This window comes from Caretta caretta, chromosome 6 (assembly GCF_965140235.1).
Source record: "Caretta caretta isolate rCarCar2 chromosome 6, rCarCar1.hap1, whole genome shotgun sequence".
NCBI lineage: Eukaryota > Metazoa > Chordata > Testudines > Cheloniidae > Caretta > Caretta caretta.
Window position 1 is genome coordinate 59,753,785 of NC_134211.1, and position 24,495 is coordinate 59,778,279.

Below are 24,495 nucleotides of genomic sequence, written 5' to 3' on the forward strand. Positions count from 1 at the left end.
GACCAGGTGTTCCAGTTGAAAACTAGACACCTGTTTCTGCTTTCCCCCCCACACACACGTCAGAGCACCTGTAAGGGTTTGATCTTCCACCCCTCCCAAGAGAGGTGTCTCGAACTCTTCTCATGTTAACACCATCAGCAAAAAAGAAACCATATCTTTGTCCCACCAGACACTTTTATTCAGGCTCTCACCTCAAGGGCTACAGTGCCAGTAGGGAAGGGTGTGAGAAAATGAACTTCAGTTTCATCTTTAACCATCGTACAGCTCTGTGGTATAATGTCAGCAGGATGGGAGCCCCAGTACCGGGGCTAGAAACCAGCATTGGCACAATAGTATTGTAAGGATAGTTTTCCTCTTTGTGCTGGGTGGCAAAGTAGGAGCAAGCCCATCCCTGGCCTCTGCTTCAAGTCCAGCTGCCCTAGGTTAGGGCAGAGCACAACCAAGTCAGGGCCTTGGACCCACCTCTGAAATCAGTCTACAGTAGAGTCCACTTTAGTCAGTGCTTCTGGCCTGAAGTCAATCCTGTAGCCTTAGCAAGGAACAGTCATATTAGAGCCCCATTTCAAACTGCATAGAGCTTTTTTAGGGAGTGTACAGGGTGGCCATTCCCTGTGACTAGTGATGGCAGCAGCACATGCAGCCTCCTGGGCTCTTACACTAAAAGGCTGTGACAAAAAGGGGTTTATCTGCTCATGCTAGGGCTTGCTGGTGCTCGATAGTTCTTGGCCTAAGAAGTCTATCTGCTGCAATTTGAGCTTGAAACACAGCTTCACATCAGAGGATCACAGTAACACTATTTAGTCCATCTGGGATTTAAGATGCTGTAAGTCAACTTGGAGAGTGTAGTGAAAGGGAAAACAGCCTTACATCCAAGAGACTCATACTGCCTGCAAGCAGGGCTAAAGAGGAGGGGGCACTCTATGGTGGTGTGAGCTGGTCTTGCTGGGGCAAGTGGTAAGGAAACTGGGTGCCTCTAAGCTGCTTTACAGAATGTCAATATTGTCTTGTCCGTGGGCTTGTCACCTCAAGCCAGCACAAACTGCAGGTTAGTGAGCAGCACCTTGATGCCACTGGTGACAGTCACCACAGAGGTGGCTGGGTTAAGTTTGAAGGTGTTGGCATCTCCCTTCTTGTAACGATCCCGAAAGACATAGATGCTGCCATTACAACTGGCAATTTTCCAGAGGGATGGTACTGAGCTCCAGGCATCTGGCAGGCAGAGTCGGGTGAAGCTATCCAGGAGGGGATTATAGCACAGCAGCGAGTCCCCCTCAGCCACAATGAACACTAGGTCTTTATGCACAGCAGCATGCATGTGCCCTGCAAAAGGCAATACATAAGGCTTCACGTGGCACTTTTCTGTATTGGTGTCGTAGCACTGAATGAGCCGGGAGGGCTTAGTGAAGAAGTCCAGATCATTCTCCTCCCCACCCAGCAGGTATATGATACCATTGAGGTTGGCACCTGCAGCTCCAGAGACAGCTACTTCCAGCTGGCTGGTCTCTGTCCACACATTGTCTCGCACCCTGTAGTATATGACAGCATTGGAGAGAGTGTCCTGCAACGTCTTGCCCCCTAGTGAGTATATAGCATCCTTGCTGGGCACAGAGACAAGGGTGTGTTGGAGCCGGTCACGGGGCAGAGGAGCACACCATTCCCAGTCTACGGTGGCATTGTTACATTTCCACATGCGCCGTGGAATGGAGCCCCCTACGACATACAGGTCACTGCCATGCTTGCAAGCTGCAGTGATCTGATGGCACAGGCTATTCTGGCCACTCACACTGATTGAGTCATCATCAGCGCAATGCAGAGAGACAGCAAGTGAGTGCGTACGCGATGACTCCTTCCCGATAAGGTAGATGTGAACGTTCTCCCCAATCTCCTGAGAGAGAGAAGGGATTTTTGTCAGAATCCAGGTATGAGTTGTGTCACAACACATGTGCCAGGAGCAGCCAAAGTTCCATTTCCTTTAGGGAGTTTTGGGGCCCACTAGCTCTGTGTTAAGTCATCTCAGCCTCACTTGACTATAAGGTCTCAGGCTCCTACATCATCCACACCCTGTGCTTCAAGCCTTGTCTAGGCACTTTTATCCCTGACTTGGTACAATGAGCAGTGCCCTGCACCTGAATCTACACGGTCAGGCTTCAGTTCAGTTAAGGGCTAGGAAATGCTCAGGGAGAAGAATTAGAGTCATGGGAATGCAAAGCTCTAAGCTTTCTAAACTGGCCTCTTATCTGTGTACCTGGAGAACACCAGGCCAATACCACTGATTAGTTAACCCTATTGGCAAGACCAGCCTCAAGGCTGAGGCCATTGACAATACCTGGGGTTTTCTACCTGTGTGTGCATGCATTCCTGGTATTGAAGCCACAGCTTTTTCAAACACTGAGAGGTCACAAAGGAGGGCAGGAGCCCTTCCTCACTGAGTAGGGAACCAGAGCATTATGATAACTGCATTAACCACGGGGCCATCTATACCTTCAGACTGGATCGCAGCACCGCCGAGAAGCCTGCCCGCTCCTCTTTGTTGAAGTTGATCCAGGTTTCTATGGCAACTGTTGGATTCTGTGAACATGGAACACCATCTGTAGTTTCAGAGACAAAAGAATTTACAATAAATTGACATGCTATTCTCAAGGCATGAGCTGAACAACCCTCTTCCGCATAACCTCTTTCCCCGCACGAGGACACCAAAAAACCCTATCCTGAGCAAGAGTGAGACTGAGGTTTATAAAACCTGGCTAGTATGGCCAGCAGGAGCAACTAGGCACCTGTATCAAGTCTACCTGTTTCAACATCAGGAGACATTGCTTCCTGGGTGACACAGCAAATGTTCTATTTGAGGGGTCCTGTACCGTAAGTCAGAAAGTCAGTGAGCTAATGTCACAGATCTTAGCAAGCACCCATCAAGGTCACTCACTAGGACTGCTGAGAGAGGAATCCAAGCTTCTGTGCTCTGGATCCCCTGGGATGCATTAAGCTTCTGGAGCCTCAGCAGTGTGCAGCACTGATTCTTCCCTGGGTACCTCTGGCCCCATTTCCTGGGCACTGATTCTCAGTCTCCTACCCCTTCCTGGAGATGGAGCTCCTCAGGCCATCTGCCATAGGCCCCCAGGACCAGTGCTCACCCCCAAGATACTCCAGTTACTTAAACATGTCCCTTTCCCATAACACCACCCCAAAGGCATGAAGCTTCTGGTTTACAGTTTAACTCTCAGGGGCACGCAGCAGTTGCGAAGCAGTGAACACACTCACACTCTTTGCACAGAGTCTAACACCTTTTATGCTCTTTTATACTTAATCAAATAAAGAACAAGACAGTAGAGATCACACAAGACAACAAACGTCTTAAACACCTCAGTCCCTCACTTTCTAGCTCACCCTTCCCTTGCGAGTCCTTAGGGATCATCGATGTCCAGGCTGTCAGGGAATCCCCTGCCTCACACTAGTTGTTACGTGGTGGGTGGTCTCTCCTCTGTGGACTGGAGAAAAATGTCCCTTGGAGCAGAAAAACTTCTGGACTTTTTAAAACCCATGTCAGCTTCTCCATATGAGCACGAACCCCTGCCAGGTTACTTGTCCATTGCTCAATCAGTTCTTCTGGGCAGGGACCACTCTGGTCTAGAGTGAACAGATTTCCAATGACTGGGAACTCAGAGTCAACTACTCTTTATTGTTCTTTTGCCACCAGTCTTTGGAATCTCAATTCAACATGGAAGCAAACAGACCACAGAGAAAGAAAAAGGCTACACATTCAAAATGGAGTTTGCAGCTTGCACAGACACAGAGGGTGCATAGTCTCACACAGAATTCATAAACTGTACAGATATATTCCCAACTCATCACACCCTATGCCTGCATCACAGAGTCAGTGTGGGGAAGGAGGGAGACATTGCACCATGATGCTCAGAGAATAACAAACATCTCCTCACTTAGGCAGAGAGGTTTGCACCTACGGGACTTTTAGATCTCTTGCTGCTCCTGGAAGCCCAACAGACATGGCCAGCACCAGCAACACTTTTCCTCAGCCCACATTTAGCTAGACAACTATGATCTTTCTTCTCAAATCTGGACCTCCACTTTTGTTACATACAGGCAGGATTGCTGCAACATGCTCTTCTTGAAGCTTGCCTACTTGTGCTGAACCACAATACACCTGTACTTAATAGGCTGCACTGGTTTTCTATTTGCTTCCACGTACAGTGTTAATCCTTGGTTAAGCCATAAACCCTTGTATCTTTAGTAAATTGCCAACAGTGTGCTAGGTGCTTGCATATAGTTTCAGATGTGACTGCCTGAGAGATGATCGCTGTCCCTATGTGGAATCCTCTCTAGATTCAGCTTTGATTGTGTGAGACATGACATTCCTTCTGAAGGTTCCTTGACTCTGAAATCTGCTTCCTCTGGGCCTGACAGAGCCCCAAGTTAGTTTGCATTCAGTGCGTTAGACAAGACCCACCTATTTGCTCATAATGGGGGGAGTTTTTTCTGTTTAGGATTGATCCATTATTACTGGGATTGTCTAAATCACTGGCTGTAGCAACCAACACACAAGTTAAATGTACAGTTTTATTCTGGAAATGTGTCCAATGGCCCAGCAATGGACAAGTTTTATAAATAAATCATCATCTGCATTACATTTGTTTTAATGCTCATCACTAACGCTTGCTTATTTTCCTTGGGCTTCCACTAACTGGATTGTAGTACAGGGAGTGTTTAAGCTAACACAGCGCTTCTGCCAAACTGCACTATGGGTGTATTTCTGTTTGGGGCCCATTTTACAGGCCTACCTGGGTAACACAATTGCACAAGGGGAAAAAACCCACCACAGGTGCCTTTAAACAAAACAATCAAACCAACCTAATCTTGGACAACACACATTAAAATACCATTATCCTAATCCTATGGTTATTGCATGGTGTCACTAAACAGCCTTAACTCTGCCCTTTAAGTGCCTTAACTGTTTTTTTCTTACCTTAACATGTTTGGATTTCTTTTAAGTGTAACCTTAACTCTGAATTTCCTAGGTTTATAATGCATGTTTTCAGGGTAATTACAAACAACCTGTAGGTTTTCTGTACCCTTGAGTTACTGATATACACTTTCAACCCTAACTCCATCTGAACATAGTTTGTCTGTGGATTTCTTAAGTTTTTTTTAAATTAAAAAGTTTCATACATACACTAAACCAGAAAATGCTACCATGTGATATTTCTAACGATTTGTAGATATTCAGTATCAATCTTTATTTTTTTTAATTTTAACTTTTATGGATAGATTCACTAGTACCTCCAAAGCAGTGCAACCTGCCAGTGAGGGTGGGTTCACAGCTGCTTTGCCTCACTGGAGCAGCACAAAGCACCCAAAGCATTCTGGTGAATCTGGCCGTTAATTTGCAGTTGACTTATTGGAGGGCTGCATTAATTAAAATACTGCTAAGCAACGAGCACCAGGGAGAGCTCAATCCCCTATTCCCAGTATCACTGAATTTTAAGGACTCCCCCACAGTCCTACCTGAATTACTCTGGCAGTGCTGTCTCAATACATCGTAGAGCCATCAGAGCAGTATCATGGGGAAGCCTTTCAAGCACTGATGCCCAAGCCAGCATCAAGCCATAGAATTTTTAAAGAGCAGTGGCAGATGGGCCAAGCAGTCTACCACTGAGAACTCTTGACATGTGTCCACTCTTCTTCATACCACTGAATCACTGCAACCAATAACTCCACTTGAGTTACCTGTCTAGTGTATATAATCGATACAATCAGATACAATTATTTATAACTACACTAAAGTTATACCCTACTTTCTTCAAATATGGCCTATGCATAAAATTTCAATTAATTTTAAGTATATGGAAAGTTTGAAGAGTCTGCATTATTCTTCTTCTATTGTTAAGATCATTCAGGACAAAGAAAAGGCAGATTAAGAAATGTAACAAAGAAGCACATCTTTAATTAATTTTAAAACAAGCAAATTAACAGATTTACTTGTAAATACTTTGAAAATTCATTCTGTAGTAGCAGAACGTCCTGTAAAGTTGGGGATGATGTAACGTATTTTTCACACAAACAAGACATTGAATCCCTGCTTTAAGTGAAAAATGGTACCAACCTTAATTATGGAGTCACAACCAGCATCTCCATAATACCAGAAGGAAAAAAACAGTAGGCAGAAAGCATTAAAAGAGAATGAAGGGGGTGGAGACATTCCAAAAATCTGAAGAAAAGCACGTACAATTATAGGCTCCCCTACACCAGCTATATGGCTTGATTGCCTACTGAAAGCCCTACAATATGAGTGGAGCAAAGTGTCTTCTATAGGAAACCAACTTAATATGACACAACATGCGTTTGGCGCTTTACAGACAAAGAAGTCCAGCTCTGAAATGCTTTCTACTGAAATTGACAATTATTTGAGGAAACGCATAATATTATTTAAAATACTACATAGGATGGCAGCTCAACAGATCCTTGAAGGTTAATAAACTACACCTGAGATATCAGTGAGCAGGGACCCCCATAAGGTTTAATGCCAAGCATCCCCTGAAACCTGGGAGGTTGGAGGTTGTTACCCTTTCCCCAGGAACTGCTGTGAGATAGACAATATGGCCATAATAGCATCTTTTATGTTAACATGGCTATTGCTCAAAGGTTGGATGCTTCACTGCCAGATGCAGTTACCAAGGCTTCTTTGAGTAAGTTATGCTGGATAGTTTGCTGTAGGAAGACTTGCTTTGATCAGCCTCTGAATAAGATAGTTGGATCCCCTAAATCCCATTCTCCTGTCCTTCTTCAAAGCCACTCTGCTGGTTGTTCAGATAATCCCCACAACCCTCTCAGTCATCCCAATTTTCTCTCCACACCCACATCCTGGCTGGTCTCATAAGCCCCTTGTGCCTACCTGTAAGGATGTCTGTCAGCAGGCGGAGAGGTAGGTGCAGGAACTCCTCTGTGTCCTGAAGCTGTGACAAGTGTGACTTGGCACAGTGCTTTGCAGCTGTGTAGAGCTCCATGTCACTGTGTTGATCTGCCAGCCACATAACCTGAAGACAGTTCCTCACCTGCACCGTGCGGGCCAAGAAACGGGAGCACTCCTCAAAAAGGGAAGTCAGCTGGTACATATCTGCCACCTCATATGTTTCCTGCAACTCTTCTGCCCTCAGCTTTACAGTCCCATGGTAAATATAGTCCACCAGGAGCTGGAAAACACTCTCACTAACATCTTGCAGCTCAATCACCCGGTTGTGGGCCTCCTTCAGGTTGGAAGTGAACATGGAACGAAAGAAGCAGCTCTGAGCTGAGAGGACTAGCCGGTGCAGCTGGAATTCTTTGCCTTCCACTGAAATGGTAACATCAGCAAAGAGCTCATCCTCCAGGCAGAGCTTCATAATACCCTGAGCTACGCGGCCTGAGTGAGAACGGTCAGTGAAGGTGTAGTTCACAAAGTAGTTCTCTTCTGTGGAGGAGCCCCCAGTCTCCTCCGACGAGTCCATGTTGCCGCACAGATCTGACCTCCAGCAATCTGTAAAACAATGGCAGTGAGCCTCCCCGCCTCAACTAACAAGATCATGCAGCTCAGGGTACATGCAACTCCAATAGCCAAGAGAAGTTGGTGGGTAGCCAAGCAAACTGCAGCCTAAGTAACATAGCTACTAGAAACTTCCACCTGATCTGTAGTGCTTCCTTATAAGTGCAGCACATGAGGTGCTGTGATTAAAACTGCCACAGCTCTCGTTCCAGTGGTAGCCTCATGCAACGGTGGAATCCCAATATTCCAATCCCTGGAATTAGCAAACACAATGACCCTTTCATTCCCATCTCAGCACACTAGTGAAATACAGCAAAGGCGATCTAAGGTATGTAGGGGAAATATCTAGCCACCCAAATCATGAATCTCCCCTTTACAACAGAGGGGGCACACGAAAGAAATATCAGAATTTATAACTCTAATAAAAAGTCAGATTCATTCTTCTCACATTGCATACTCCCCACCTCCGGTTTCATAACAGGGATTTCTGAAACCAATAAAGCAAGGAAAAGATGGTAATATTAGTGTGGGTAGGTCAGATGCAAACAAGGTTGAGGCATGGTGTGCTGGCAAAGAGCAGAAGCAGCAGTTAATAGCATGACTAGGTGCTAATTACCATATGAAAATGAGGTGATGTATGTGTAGAGGTAACATGTATTGGGAGTTTATTTTACTGAAAAAGAAGTGGCAGAAGAATCCTGCCAGAATTGACCAGAAGCCCTCAAACTACCCAGATGAGAAATTTGCCAAGTGCCTTACGGTTGCATGAAATCTGTATGAAGTGCCCTGCATCTTCAATATGAGATACAACCTGTAGAGACTACTCCTCCCAGGCAACTTGGATCAGATAATCAAGTACTATAGAAAGGCTTCACATTTCAAGCCAGATGGTACCTGCCAGATGTTATTAGCCGTAACCTCCATTAGCAGCAGGGTAAGGTCAAAAGAAGCAATTGTGTCTCTTTGGCAGGGATTTCCTCAGGGGCAGGAGGAGAGATAGGTCTCTGCCACAAAGAAGAGCTGCTCCAGAAAGGGGTGGTAGCTACCTCTTTACTTCACTGATGATGCTATTGTGCAACTGCAGGGTTTTGGCATCAGCTGTAGATGCCTCCCAGCAATAGCAGAACATAGACAAGCGTCTTACAATTGGGACTATGCTCACTCAATACTCATTTTCACCCCTCAGCGAGAGACTAAATTTCTAGCCCCAAGTGTAGTGGTCCATAATGATAACATTCAATCTTAACCATAGCAGCTATCTCTGATGCCTCATTATTCAGTGATTTCAATAGGATGAGTTCATCCAAGAAGCTTGCAATTGCTGTACTCCTTCAGTTGAAGATACAGGCCCACAATTGTTCAAGTCAGCCTGTAATTTGGAAGAATTCCTGAGGATTCTTTGCTGAAACTAAAACACATACACAGCAGCGACCATGAGCAACACTTTCTATCATCTCTGGTTGTCAAGAAGATCCTCTATTCTGGAGAATAACAACCTTGCCTCAGTTATAAGCGTCTTTGTTACTTCTCAAGTGGACTACAGCAGCATAACATACCTGGGCATGAAACCATCAAGCTTTTGGTATCTCTAACTAGTACAGAACTCAGTACACCTCTCCTCAGCAACACAGGCCACCACAGCTACATCAAACCTGTCCCCTGCTCTCTACAGTGTCCTACCATAGACAATTTCAAGTCAAATTCGAGGCTTTGTTCCTTATCTTTAAGGCACTCAACAACCTGAACTTAGGATACCTAAAAGATCAACTGAAGTGCCAGGATAAGAACTGTAATCGGTAAAGTCACTCTTCAGGCACCATGAACTTTTACTGAAAGAGTAATGCTCATCTGTGCTGGAAAAGGACCTTTCTCAGACTGTGGAACAAACTCCTACAGGAGCTAAGGACCGTCACAAACCTCATCACCTACTCCAAGTGTAAAGTCAATTTTTTCAACCTTGCCTTCTCCAATATGAATACAAAGCAGCAAGTTCTTATTAAAAAGCTGTACCAAAACAAAACACTGCAAGGCACACACAGCTTCCTTCTTGGGGAGAGGATAAGAAAAAAAATGAACTACATGTGACAGACGCTAATCATGTCATTTAATGCACTATTGGAAGGTGTTCAATTACTGCAGTGATGAAGGTGATTTACCTATATAGAAAATAAAATAGATTCCAACAGACATTTTCCTTTTTCTCTTGTCTAAAATAAAGAATCCAACAGAGAAACGACAGCTTAGTACTACTATTAAAAACTACAGTGAAAGCAGAATAAAGGCTGCAAAAACAAGTGCACAAATTCTGATAATACTAAAAGTGACATTTTCCTCATAACATTAACTTGACCACATGTCTTGTGCAGGATTTTTCAGAGATTGGAGAGTCATACAGTCTTCAGTTCCCTCACCTCTAAGGGAGCAAATAAAGGCTGGTGGTAAAACAAATAATGGGAGGATCCACTTTCATGCTTTCTTCCATACCACGTGCTCATGAGCATTATTTCTTAGCATCACTCAGAGACCTCCAATAACAATTTCAATTTCCATCTCTATGGTGAGGATACTCAGATCTACTTCTGTCTTTTCCGGTGTAGGGCAGTTTGGCTGGGCAGGTCTGGGATCAGTTGCAGAGTCTGTCTCTCCCACATTTCTTCATGGATACCTCAAAAATTTAAGCCTATCTTTCCTCCTATATATCCCCCATGTCTCCTATTCTCTATCACAGTTGACAACACCGTTGCCTATATTACTTACGTGATCAGGGAGTCATCTTAGGTTCCTCCCTCTCCCACCACTTTGTCTTCTGTCCCAACAGCTAACACACTTTTACAAGCCCTGATTATTTCCCAATTTGATTACTGCAACCTCCTCCTCTTTGGCCTCCCTACTACCCACATCATTGCTCCCTCCAGTGTATCCAAGTTGTGGCAGAGAGATTAATGATTTTATTGAATTTCATATAAGTAGCTAATTATGCAATCAATCCAAGGAAGAGTGGGATGGAGCTACCCCCAAGAAGAGGGAAAGAAATGATGAAAATAGAAACAAAGGAAAAAGTGATGGAAAAGTGGAGTGGTTCAAAGGTTGTTTGATGAAGAGCATATTAATTCAAACGCAACAGAGCTTTACTTCTTGTGACAATGGATAATTAATCACATCAGGGAATAAAGATCACATCTTTCAAAATGTTTGAGTCTTTTGTATGCCGTACTTCCAAGACTCCCCAATCAATGGTCCAATTCTGGGAGTGCGGAGGCGCCTGAAAAAGCAGTCCCCTCCCGGGATCTCTCCTGCCTCCTTTCACGCAGCCCCTCACCACCGACTGAGGTTTACCTTCAAGTAAGCCCTTGGACAACACCAAACGGGCTTGCACCCCGCTCTCCTCTGCTGCACTCCCCTGCCCACCGCCTCCTACCCCAGGCTTCCCCTGCGTGCGCGCCAAACTGCCCACAGGCCTGAAATACCAGCCCCAAACTGGCCTCAGGCCGCCCCTCCGCTCAGATCCCGCCCAGAAACCTGCTCCTTCAGAGTCCCCCCCGCACCTCCCGCCAGCCAAAGCCCCGCGCCCGCTGGGCCAAACCGCGGCCCCCACCCTCCCCAGCTCGTCCCTTGGGACAGGAAGGCTCCTCCCCACAGGCTCGGCCCATCCCGGACCGGAGCCAGCGCCCGCCGCTCCCCACCGAGCTTGCCCAGCAGCCCGGGCGAGGTTCGCGGCTACAGTCCTCCCGCGATGGGGAAGGGCGGGGGCACGATGGGAAAAACCCCGCGCGGACTTAGACTGGGAAACGCGCCCGCCCCGCGAGGGCGCCCACCTGCGGCTCCTCCCTTCATGCCACCGCCCCGGGCCGGAACCTCCCACCAGCCTTCCGGGGAACCTCACCGCAGCTGCACCTTCCTTTTCCGCCGAGCGACGCGTCCGGCACTTCCCGTCACTTTACCGGAAACTCCCTGCTAAACTGACGGCTGTGGCACATTCTACTTCCGGTCTGGGGAATTTAACCGTGGAGGCGCCTTCCGTTTCCGGTCTGTGCCCTTGTCTGTCCGTGTCCCCGGCTCGCTGCCCGGGGCAGGATGTTAGCAGCAGCGCTGGGTCTGGCCCGGGCTGGCCTTAGAGGTGAGGTAATGGGGCTGGTGGGGAGAGAGTCGGGGCCCCCGTGACCCCGGCCCCACGTGAGTCGGGTTGCCTAGGCGAGGAGCCCCTCGGTAGGGCCGGCCTGTGTGCAGCCCCCTTTGGCTGGGGCGGGAGTCACCGTGTCCCCTTCCAGCCGTGCCGAGAGTGGTTCGGTGGCAGAGGCTGTCTTCCTGCCCACTTCTCCTCTGCCTCGCTGGGTCGCCTCGTGCTGCCTTCGGGGAAAGATTTTACTTCTGTGCAGCTGAATGGCAAATGTCTTCTGTGTCTCACTGGCCCCCCGCGTCTCCCTGGTGTCTCTGGGCCTCGCTTCTGTTGGCGAGTCCAGGCTTAGTAAAAGCGGCAAAGAGTCCTGTGGCACCTTATAGACTAACAGACATATTGGAGCATAAGCTTTCGTGGGTGAATACCCACTTCGTTGGATGCATGCATGTATTCACCCACGAAAGCTTGAGACCCCATCCTAGGGCCTAATCACGTCAGCCACGCTATCGGAGGCTCTTTCACCTGCACATCTACCAATGTGATATATGCCATCGTGTGCCAGCAATGCTCCTCTGCCATGTATATTGGTCAAACCGGACAGTCTCTACGTAAAAGAATAAATGGACACAAATCAGACGTCAAGAATTCTAACATTCAAAAACCAGTCGGAGAACACTTCAATCGCTTTGGTCACTCGATTACAGACCTAAAAGTGGCAATTCTTCAACAAAAAAACTTCAAAAACAGACTCCAGTGAGAGACTGCTGAATTGGAATTAATTTGCAAACTGGATTCAATTAACTTAGGCTTGAATAAAGACTGGGAGTGGATGGGTCATTACACAAAGTAAAACTATTCTCCCCCCCCCCCCCCCCTCACATGTTCTTGTCAACTGCTGGAAATGGCCCACCTTGATTATTGCTACAAAAGGTTCCTCCCTCTCCCCCCTCCCCGCTGGTAATAGCTCATCCTAAGCGATCAGTCTCTTGTTACAGTGTATATGGTAACACCCATTATTTCATGTTCTGTATGTGTATATAAATCTTCCCACTGTATTTTCCACTGAATGCATCCAATGAAGTGAGCTGTAGCTTATGAAAGCTTATGCTCAAGTAAATTTGTTAGCCTCTAAGGTGCCACAAGTCCTCCTTTTCTTTTTTCCAATATGTCTGTTAGTCTAGAAGGTGCCACAGGACTCTTTGCCGCTTTTACAGATCCAGACAAACATGGCTACCCCTCCGATACAGGATTAGTAAGACTCTGCCTGTTCATGTGCAGTAAGATATCTGCTGAATTAGCGCTTTTGGGAGAAGGCTTGAATAACGTGGTGATGAATGTGATATAAACATCAAAAGAGAAAGAAGGGATCTCCAAGATCCGTATTATATTTGATCTGTTCTTTCCATTAGGCAGGATATCACTGTGTTACTGTTTGCTCTAGTATATCGAGCACTGTTCACTTCTAAGTACAATAGTTGGGCATATGGTTTAGATATTGCTGTAGGAAATTGAGTGATACATCCTCCACTCCTAAAGTGTGATTAATCAGATTTCTGGTTTAGGAGAGGAGGGTTTATTGCTTCGTATGGAAAAGGTATCACCATAGCCTTTGTTTCTGCATAGTACTTAGTGGAGGGAATAGGCCTCCTTGGTAGAATTTGTGTCTGTGAGTAGCACTTGTCTGCTGGACTGCACATTCAGGATTTCTTTTGGGGGTATTTTCACTACACTATATGATTATTGTTTGGGGGGGGGGGGGGGCCAAGGGAAGGTCAGACTTAATTCCCATATGTTAAAATGAAGCTCACCTCATCAGGATGGGACAACATGAGGAAGTCTCCTGGTCTCTGGAGAGGAGGAAAGAAGGCATTCCTCCTTAGAGGAGAAATGGAGTATGTGGTACAGACAGTTTCATCTGTGCTCTTTCTCTTTGTAGCTGCTGCACGCCCGGCAGTGCTGTTGCAACAAGCTCGTTTTGAAGGGAGCTCCACAACAGAGACCCATCGTAAGTCTGAGTTTATTAGTATTTCACCAACTCCTGGAGTCTGTAAAGTGGGTCTCATTTAGAATAACTCAGTAAGGTGACCATATTTTCAAAATCAACCCAGAACGTTTTTGCAGTGACATTTAGATATATAAAAGAAAATGTATGTGCTTTTTTTTTTTTTTCTAAGTATGCTGGTGCTGCAACTGCCAGCTTCTGACTCCACCATAACACTTGCATATTTCTCAGAGAGGAAGAGGATTTTTAACTTCGGTAGCTTTGTCTTCTGAATTGATTTATCATAAAATACTGAATAAATGTTAACAAGCATTTTGAGCAAAAGAACAGTTTTGGTGTCTACACTCATGAAATTTCTCTCTTCAGTGTAATGTACAGCATTTGGAGTGAATATTCTTTCCATTAGACTGTTTCTGGTGATCACCGCAGATCTACTTCTGTGTTTCAGTAAATCTTGAACAACAAAAAATATAAACCAGACAGAATGAAAAAACAAGGACACTTCAGGTGTTGTGAAAGAAATTGCTGAGCTGCTAGAACGTTATATGGAAAATGGGCACTGTCCTTGTAAAACTAAGACATTATGTGCTGGAGAAACTGCTTTCCTCTTATCAGGAATCAGTCTGTTAAATCCCTTTAGGATTTAGGAAATCAGGAAATGTTTGCTGATGTTCAGTCTAAACTTCTCTCACTTTATTCCTTTTACTGAATTATAACATCCCCGTACTTTCTACACCACTTTTGATTCCGCCCAGTGTGATGCAAGCAGTTTCATATTCATGGTGACAGGATGCTCTGTTGTCTGACACCTGATGGCTGGGCACTGGAGTAGATTTGCCCACTTACCAAAGTCTGTTTCCTAAATATGCTATGCATCTTGTACATTAGACTCTATCCATGTTCCTCCTGGTGTTGGTAGATAGCCATTTAGTTCACCACGTTGTGAGGTGCCTCCCTCTCATTAAGTTGATCTTTACAGTCATGGCTTGTCTCCTCCTACCTAGCTGCTCCCTGCTGGGGGACAGACCTATGGCCAAGCTGACTAGAGTCATGCTGAGCTAGTGTGGGGCTGGGAGTTACTGCTCCTCTTTCTATGGCTTACCATTCAATAGCCCTGAGAAGTCTGTTGTTCTTTCCAGCTACTGTTCGACCAAAGGATGAAGTGGCCCAGAACCAGCTATGTGCTTTTGGAGAGTATGTGGCTGAAATTCTGCCCAAGTATATCCAGCAAGTCCAGGTAGGTATTACCAATCAAATCATTCTAGCTTGGGGTATGTGTAGTGAGGAGCTGGCTGGTAGAGCCCTGCGTGGATACAAAATTCATATCCGCATCCAGTCCACAAACATGGTCTGTGGATATCTGCAGATGTACAGGGCTCTGGGTGGAAGAGAGCGATAGAGCTGGCTAAAAAACATTTCTGCTGTTGAGTTCCTTGGTCTGATGTGATATACCTGATCATGTGGCCCCAAACCCTCCTGATCTGAGTATCCTGCTTTATTCAATGCACTGCTCAATCCCTTCAGCTTCTATACGAATTTGCTTTCTGTCCTTTCCACAGGTGACCTGTTTCAATGAATTGGAGATATTTATCCATCCTGATGGGGTTGTTCCAATTCTGACTTTTCTTCGAGATCACACCAATGCCCAATTTAAATCCCTGGCTGATTTGACTGCTATTGATGTCCCAACTCGACAGTATCGTTTTGAGGTAGGAACTATTCCTTGAAGGTACAGATCTGCAAAGAGTTATAGAAGATGATGGTGTTGAATACTAAGATAAGCAGTTATTTACAGCTCTGGCCATGCATTGAATGGTCATTTGCATTCTGTGACAGTTATGCTTATCTGCTCTGAGAACTTCAGGTTTTGCTTAACCCACTGAGCATAGAATCAGTTGTATCACTGACATATTATTAACACACCCAGTTAAATAGTGACCCTGAGGCCACTGCCCAATGCAGGAATTCATTTTTCCCTGTAGAATTAGTGCTGCAGAGCTGCTGGCCACCATTAGGGGCCACTGGACCCAGCAGAGCTCCAGCTCCCAAATACAGGACTCTGTTTGGGGGGAGAGAGCTGGAGGGTTCTGGGCTGCTGCAGTTTCCAGCACGCTGGACCCAGCAACAGGCTGTTTCTGTCTGGATTCCTGGGCTCTGGGGGGTAGGGGGTTTGGATGTCTGGCTGGGGTGTGCCCATCAGCTGGTGTCTGGGCTGGGGGGTGCCCCCAGCTGGGTTCTGGAGGGGTTTGGGGGTGTGGATGTCTAAGACTGAAAGGGCAGAGTTTTCCCCCAAGATGTGCCCAGCTGGTATGTGAGACCCTAGACCAAGGCACCTGACAAAAGCATTACAGAGAAACAACAACTGGGCTCTTGCAGAGGTTTCTTTAACTCTCTACTCCTAGGGGAAACTTTTTTTGTCTGTATTGTTACAGACATACTCGCCGACAGGTATTTTGAAATAAATGATCCAAAATAATTGAAACTGGTGTGATTATATTGTGTTATTTTGACAAAATATGCAGAATTTTGCAGAACTTCTAATTTTTTGGCGCAGAATTTCCCCAGGAGTAATACTACTCTTTGGATCTGAAGCCACTGATTTACTTTGACCATGACTCACAAAACTTTCTTCTCCATGTATTCACCAACCACCTTCTTTCTGACGATGTCCGCTCCTTCTGCTTCATCTTCCTTGCCCTCATTGCAGCCTTCAACTCTGAACAGCTCCATTCTCCTGGGTGGCCTCTGTAGGTAGGCAGACTTCTCTAGTTATTTAGCACTAGTTGTGAAGTAGCACCCAGAAGCCCCAAACAGGATTTGAGGCACCATTGTGCTAAGCAGCATACACATACATAACAAAGAGAGAGTCCCAACCCCAAAATGTTTACAGTTTCATGTCTCGGCTCTGCTCCTACCTAGCTGCATCTACATCTATGCTGAAGGTGCCTTCTTTGTTTTAAAATCCTCCATGGCCTTGCTTCACCTAACTTCTTATGCCTGATCTCACTCTCTCACACACACTTTTCTAGTACTAGCCTCTGTCCCGCCATAGAATCTGGCAGTTTCTCTTTTGCAGTTTACACAGTCTGGTACAACATCTCTCTCTTTTACCTCATGGGGTTTCCATATCAGATGAAAGGTATATTCTAAAACAAAAAACTAAGAGTTTGGGCTGAAACTGTTTTATTGGTATCAAACTCCTAAAAACAGTATTACCCTTTCTTTAGGCTTGGTTTATGTTCAAAAAATTTGCAACAGGGTAGCTAAATCTATTTAAAGTTGATCTAATTACACCAGTGAAAACCCTTTCTATATAAACACAAAACTCCTATTGCATATAACCAACATGAAATATATTTTTAAATCTCTTCTTAACCACATAAGAAAGTTAAAGCATTTGAAACTTAATTTATCAACTTTCTTTTTAATAATAATTTTTATTTGAAGTGACTTCCTTGTATTAATAGCTTTTTATAAACTGTAGGAAATAATTAGTTATAAATGGTAGGAGGGATATTCAAAATCACCTAGTGGATTTAGGCATCTAATTCCCACTGACTTTCAATGGGAATTGGCACCTAACTCCCTTAGGTGCTCTTGAAATCCCACACAGTAGCTTTTCAGTTGTTTCAAAACACAGATGCTCACACACACAGAAAAGACAAGAAGGCACAGCTTCTCTCTTTCACTTGTACCTCCTCTGAGACCTGGAAGACTTTTACCAGTGTTAAGGCATTGGTTTTGTTTGCCTTTTTGGCCACAGACTCTCAGCAGTGGTGTAAGGATGGACGTGTCTTGGTTAAGCTGGTCTGTTAGGCAAAAAGAGAGAGGTAGGGGGAGTGGTAAAAGAAAAGCTGGCTGAAGTTGAACCTAAGCAAGACAGAGGTGATGCTAGTGGGCAAAGAAAATGATTTTGAAGAGTTTGCAGCCACAATGCAGCCTCATATGGTTGAAGGCAAACACCCACAATTGGTCAATTCAGTCCGTAGTCTAGAAGTAACCTTGGATTCATCGTTGACACTGAGGTTTCAAATGGCATCACCTGTGAATATTGCTTTCTACCATCTTCAGTTGGCCTGGAGACTGCATCCCATCCTGGTGGATGAAGACCTGGCCTTGGTTATTTGTACCTTTGACACCTCTTCACTGGACTACTGCAGTACACCCAGGCATGAAGGCTCGGCCTTAGGAAATTCTGGATAGTACAGAACATTGCAGCACGTCTCCTCAGCAACACAGCCTACTCTGAGCATATCAAACCAGTCTTCTGCCCTCTACACTGGCTTCCCTTAGAATTTTGAACCAGGTGCAATGTCTCAGTCCTTATCTTCAAAGTGCTCCATGACCTGCGCCCAGGAGAGCTAAAAGACCACCTAAAGCTCCAGGGTAAAGACTGTGGTTGACAACTATGCTCTTATGGCACAGTGGAACTCTCAACAGTAAGAATAAGGCTCACCTGTGCAGGAGACCGAACTTTCTCTGTGGGGCGGTCCAAGACTGGCATGAACTCCCCCAAGAACTAACAGCCCTCATAAACCTCACGACTTTCCACTACAAGTGCCAAGCGCATTTTTTACCTTGCCTTTTCTAATGTAAATACATAGGAATAGGTACATTCAAACAAGCAAAGCTACCAAAACAAGACACACCACTGCACGTGCTTCTCGCTGTGGGGAGAGGATGAGAGAGTAACTCACACATAACAGCTCTGTAGTTACATTGCTTAATGCACTACTGGAAAGCACTCAGATACTTCAGTGATGTGTGGTATATGGACCTATATAGAAGAGAATAGGAGGGAGAGGGATGAACAGGGAAGGAAACTTACATACAAGGGAGGGAATAGCAGTACCTAAGTTTCACGCTTCAGGTATTGTTCAGGATTTAGCTAACCTTATGGACATGGAGATGTCACCTGGTTGTTTCTCCTTGCCCATTCTGGTCAGGACATCTTTCAGGATGGTGGCCAATGAAGGCTAATCAGTGTGATGGTAGATTCCTGGTTCCTAGTATGTGACCATACTGGCAAGACCGGTTGGCACACAGTAATGCATCTTCCTTCCTGTAAGGTTAAGCTAGTAGCCAAGTGACGCCTTAATAATGCAATGCCTAGAAAGGGATGACATCCTCATCCCATCAGAATTAACCAATCAAAACATATCTAGGGTTCTACGCTGACACTTCCTGCCATTCTAGCAATATCTTAGTCTAAAACAATTGGTGACCTTGCCAAAAGCTTTGCACCTCCCTGATCAGTTTTTAGTGTAAATGCATCCAAGTTGTAATAGTAGTTTGTCTCCGATCTCTGCTCATTCTATAAACTGGTCAAGTTAAACTCTTATTACTTTTCACATGCTTTGGACAATGTAAAATATTAATCCACGGTATAGACAGTAACACTAAATGTGGCCAGTTAAGTTTCAGGAGAATTGGTTTGTTTCTGGGGAAATTAGAGATGGTGGGGTTTTTTCTTTCCTTTTTTCATAAATTAGGCTAATAATAGGAAAGTTAGCTTGAACTTTAACTATGGAGTGGCTACCCTTGTTCCATAGGTATGAAGTGCTATCATGGTCTCACTGGAAAACTCATCTGAAAACCTCTCTTCTTCCTTGCCCGTGCCCCTTCAGCCGGTATTTCACTATAAAAATCTCAAGTCATTCCGGGAGACAGTTTATATGTGAGCTAGGACACAAATTGGTTGCTTTTTCTCAATTCCCTTTAGATTGTTTATAATCTCCTGTCTCTGCGCTTCAATTCTCGGATCCGGGTGAAGACGTACACAGATGAGCTGACACCTGTCGATTCAGCAGTGTCAGTGCACCAGGCAGCAAACTGGTATGAAAGAGAGGTGAGCTCCAGTGTGCTTTCCCAAGGGCTTTGTGTTTGGGAACAGGATCCATGTGGGGGTTGGAGGAGACCATGTTTGAGTGAAACCCTATTCCTCTGGGAACTGTGTAGGAGGGAGTGGTGTTGCCCTTGGGAATGGGAGAAGAGGCACTTGACGTTCTTCTGAGGGCTTTGAGCAAAGGTATAACAAGATCCAATGACTGGAAGTTGAAGTTGGACAAATTCAGACTGGAAATAAGATGTAGATTTTTTTAACAGTGAGGATCATTAATCATTGGAACAATTTAGAATCAGATACGTAGGATTGGAAGGGATCTTGAGAGCTCAAGTCCAGCCCCGTGCTGAGGCAGGATCAAGTAAACCTAGACCATCCGTGACAGGTGTTTGTCCAAAGTGTTCTTAAATACCTGCATAGATGGGAATTCCACAACCTTCCTTGGTAGCCTGTTCCAGTGCTTAACTTCCCTTATAGTTAGAAAGTTTTCCAAATATCTAACCTAAAATGTCCCTTGTTGCAGATTAAGCCAATTACTCCTTGTACTCCCTTCAGTGGACATGGAGAACAATTGATCACCATCCTCTTCTTGCCCGGAACTTATTTGAAGATTATCAGGTCCCCCTCTGTCTCCTTTTCTGATGACTAAACATGCCCAGTTTTTTAACCTTTCCCCATAAGTCAGGTTTTCTAAACCTTTTATCATTTTTGCTGCTCTCTTCTGGACTCTCTGTAATTTGTCCACATCTTTCCTCAAGTGTGAAGCCCAGAATTGGACACACAACTTCAGCTGAGCCCTCACCAGTGCTGAGTACAGCAGGAAAATTACCTCCCATGTCTTATGCACGAGACACCTGTTAATACACCCCTGAATTATATTAGCTTTTTTTTTTTTTTTTGCAACTGCATCACACTGTTGACTCATTCAATTTGTGATTCACTATAACCTCAGATCCTTTTCAGCAGCACTACTCTCTAGCCAGTTAGTCCCCACTTGATAGTTGTGCGTTTGATATTTTTCCTTCCCAAGTGAAGTCCTATGCATTTCTTTATTTAATCTCATCTTGTTGAATTCAGACCAATTCTCAATTTTGTCAAGGTCATTTTGAATTTGAATTCTGTCCTCCAAAGTACTCGCAATCTTTCTAGCTTGGTGTCATCTACAAATGTTACAAGCATACTCTCCACTCCATTATCAAGTCATTAATGAAAATATTGAATAGTATGGGACACCAGTAGATATATCCTCCCAGTTGGAAAGCAAACCATTGATAACTATTCTTTGAGTACAATCTTTCAGCCAGGTTGTGCACCCACCTCATAGTAATTTAATGTAGGCCATATTTCCCTAGTTTGCTTATGAGAATGTCATGTGGGATTGTGTCAAAAGCCTTCTTAAAATCAAGATATATCACATCTGCTACTTCCCACCATCCATTATGCCAGTAACCCTGTCAAAGAGGGAAATTAGGTTGGTTTGGCATGTTCTTGACAAATCTATGCTGGCTATTCCTTATAAGGTTGTTATCCTCTAGGACAGTAGTTCTCAACCTATTTACCATTGTGGATCACACATGTGACCCATAATATGTTACTTGAGCCGCATCCAATACTACCTGCATTGCCCTGAGGATGTCACATGGGCCGCAGCTCTGTGCTAATTGGGCCACAGGTTGAGTAGTGAGGATGGTGGTTATTCCAATGGTTAATGACCTTTGGTGTTAAAATTTTGCATCTTATTTCCTGTCTGAATTTGTCTGACAATTTTTAAATCAAGGTTGGATTTACTTTTTTTAAATATAAGCTCAAATTCAAATGGAATTATTTTGGGAAAGTTCTAAGGCCTGTGTTATACATAAACTTGGAAGGATTAGATTTTTATCAGTAAATGTTGGAAATGTCGATTTTTGCCAAACTGGTGGAAAAAAATATTTCCGATGATGATGATAGAATTTGACAGACAAAGTAAGAAAAATACTGCTTGTAAGCTACAGGTTGATTTTAGGATATTGACTTTCTTTTGACACGTGATGTTAACAGTTTGTGTTTTAACAGCGGTAAAGCTTTAACTTTTTGAATCTCAATGTCTACTGTCATTAAATAATTGTCCCCCCTATAACTTCCCACAGCTGTCAACATTTAAATAGATTAAAAATTGGAAAAATGCTTCTTAAAACCCATAATTTGCACAACTGTGGAAACTTAAATTGAGGGGGGAAATGCTTAAAATAAACATCAGTATTATCTGTCTAAATTGCAAATAAATAATTGAATTCTGCCAAGCCTCCTTAAAACCCATAATTTTATACAGGAGGTCAGACTAGATGATCTGACATTAGAATCTATGAGCAGTGCCCCCGATCAACTGCCCAGCCACTGCACTGTCCAGGCATCCAGCCTACACATTGTTAGTACAGTATACGCTGGGGGTGGCTTCTTTTTAGGGTGAGAAAGAAAAAGGAGGCTGCGCAGGCCTCTTTGGGAAGAGGTTTTCTTTGTTGGGTTGGTCCCTCTTAGATGAGGTGTGGAAGTTTTAAGCTTCTGAGGTACACTGAGGGGCTTTTCTAGGATGGGGTGATGTGTGGCTTGTTTGGTTTCCTTTCTTTTAGGTTTGGGACATGTATGGAGTCTTCTTTGCCAACCACCCTGACCTGAGGCGAATTCTAACAGACTATGGGTTTGAGGGCCACCCATTTCGGAAGGACTTTCCACTCTCCGGATATGTAGAGGTATGAAGAATTCTGGTTCACTCTGCATTCAGAAAGCCATCTATGCTTCAGAGTTGGGCCATGGCTGTTATGGAACTCTGAAGTGTTTCCTTAATAATCGTTTCAATTTTCTCAGTCCCTTTCAGGCACTGTGTATATCCCCCCTAGAATTTAGCCAACACACCACACCCTGCATAATAGGGGAATTTGGGGCCAGAGACACAGGGTAAACCTTTCCTCTTACACAAGAGTAGCAAGAAATTTTGCTTTCATGGCAAAGAAGACAGGACTGTCTACTTTTAATGCTCCATCCAAAACATCGAACTCATTCCCACGGAATGGCTGAAGACTAAGTTTAACTCCCTCAGAGGGTTTAATGATTGAGCTGATCTTTCTGGAACCTCTGTTTCCAGGGAGTCAAGGTGTTTCAAATCTAATGGCAAAGCAACAAAGCCATCACGTTTAGCTGCCTCAGCTTTCTTCACACATTCCATTCCTCTAACCTAGATTTTTATCTAGATTAAAATACAAATGAAATGAGTTTGTTTGGTCTCCACCTCGTTCCAAGTGACTGCATCACAAAGCTTAGTATTTTTGCACAATTGAATCTGGGGACTAGAAGAGAAGGGACTGCAGGTCAGGATTAGGTGCATTAACTTTGTTTTGAGAGGTGAAACAGAACTGAATAGCAGAAGGTGCTGTAGGAAAGGACATCTGCAGAGCTGAGGATGGGAAATCAGGACTGGAATAGCAAGGGATCAGGCTTGATGTGTGTGACAGAGCTGGATGGTACACACCTGCACCTTGCCTGATTCTCCTTATCCATGTGTCCTGAGCTCTCATGAGCTTTGAACTAAAAACTGGAGTGAGCAGTTTTATTTGGCTAACAGAAGAAGCTGCTCAGTGGCTGGGAACAAGCCATGGTGACCAGCTGGTTTTTGCCCCGTTGCAGGTGCGGTATGATGATGAGGTGAAACGGGTGGTGGCAGAGCCTGTGGAGCTGGCTCAGGAGTTCCGCAAATTCGATCTGAACAGTCCCTGGGAGACGTTTCCTGCCTATCGCACAGCTCCAGAGACCCTGAAACTAGAAGCAGGAGACAAGAAAGGAGATGCAAAATAGCAGCAGGACCAAGAGGATGCTGGGAACTTCCTGTGTGGCACTGACCTTCCTGTTCTACCTTCATATTTATATGAATAAAACCTGACATGAGACCCTTGTCTGTGAACTCGTGATTGGAAAATACAGGTTTCTAATTGGCTGAACAGCACCTGGGATTGTTTGTCTTTCATTAACTGTAAAATGTAAAATCACTTACAGAAAAAAAAAAATCATAAACTGTGTGGGACTGCTATGAGGAAGAACTAGGGCGGGGACTAGAGCATAGAAAGGATGCTCTAAGGGGAGCAGATAATGCGGAACTCAAATGTCCTCTTTCTATTTAATTAACTGATGTGGAAAGAACATAACCTGTTGATACGTTAAATGGATTGAAAACCAGCTAATTGACAGGTCTCAACAAGCAATTACAAATAGGGATTTATCAAGCGAGTGAGTTTCTAGTGGGGTCCTGCCAAGCTCAGTTCTTGGGCCTATGCTGTTTAACATTTTTATCAATGTCCTGGAAGAAAATATAAAATCATCACTGACAGTTTGCAGATGACCCACAGATTGGGGGAAGTGGTAAATAATGAAGAGAATAGATCACTGCTACAGAGTGATCTGGATCATGTGGTAAATTGGGCACAAGCAAACTACTGTGTTTTAAAACTCATAATATTAATGTGAAGTTCTACACCTTGGCTTACGTTCTTTGTTCCTTTCTTATAGGTTGGGGGACTCTATCCTGGGAAGCAGTGACTGGAAAAATAATGCAATTCTTGAATGTGTAAGGAGGGGAATATTGAGTAGGAAGGCTATATTAGCTCTTTATTTGGCACTGGGTGAACTGCTGCTGGAATACTCTGTCCAGTTCTGTTGTCCACAGTTCAAGAATGATATTGATAAATTGGAGAGAGATCAAAGAAGAGCCATGACAATGATTAAAGGATAAGAAAACATGCCTTATGGTGACAGACTCGAGCTCAATCTGTTTAGCTTAAGAAAGAGGTTAAAGGGTAACTTAATTACAGTCTATAGGTACCTATGTGAGGATCAAAATATGATAATGGGCCCTTCAATTTAACAGTTGGAAGTTGAAGCTAGACAAATTTAGACTGGAAACAAGGTGAAAATTTTTAACGGTCTTGATAATTATCCATTGGAACAATGGAAGATATGCTTTCTTCCCTACTGTA

General features: G+C 44.4%; 2 protein-coding genes across 5 annotated transcripts; one reads left to right on the forward strand and one right to left on the reverse strand.

Moving 5' to 3' along the window:
- Window positions 1-156: 156 nt before the first annotated feature.
- KBTBD4 (kelch repeat and BTB domain containing 4) lies at window positions 157-11,459 on the reverse strand. 4 transcript variants are annotated; one of them, XM_048854269.2, is made up of 4 exons: window positions 11,415-11,459; window positions 6,905-7,525; window positions 2,482-2,588; window positions 157-1,885 (listed from the first exon to the last, which is right to left on the reverse strand). In XM_048854269.2, the coding sequence occupies exons 2-4, from the start codon at window positions 7,494-7,496 to the stop codon at window positions 1,025-1,027; spliced, it is 1,560 nt and encodes a 519-aa protein (XP_048710226.1). In that variant the 5' UTR covers window positions 7,497-7,525; window positions 11,415-11,459; the 3' UTR covers window positions 157-1,024. The 4 variants fall into 4 exon arrangements, with proteins under 4 accessions (XP_048710226.1, XP_048710224.1, XP_048710225.1 ...); XM_048854267.2 differs by lacking the exon at window positions 11,415-11,459 and adding an exon at window positions 11,347-11,409; XM_048854268.2 differs by lacking the exon at window positions 11,415-11,459 and adding an exon at window positions 11,215-11,315.
- Window positions 11,460-11,501: 42 nt separating this feature from the next.
- NDUFS3 (NADH:ubiquinone oxidoreductase core subunit S3) lies at window positions 11,502-23,412 on the forward strand. The gene is made up of 7 exons (XM_048854278.2): window positions 11,502-11,648; window positions 13,585-13,653; window positions 14,790-14,887; window positions 15,210-15,359; window positions 19,373-19,498; window positions 22,102-22,221; window positions 23,153-23,412. The coding sequence occupies exons 1-7, from the start codon at window positions 11,606-11,608 to the stop codon at window positions 23,318-23,320; spliced, it is 774 nt and encodes a 257-aa protein (XP_048710235.2). The 5' UTR covers window positions 11,502-11,605; the 3' UTR covers window positions 23,321-23,412.
- Window positions 23,413-24,495: the final 1,083 nt, after the last annotated feature.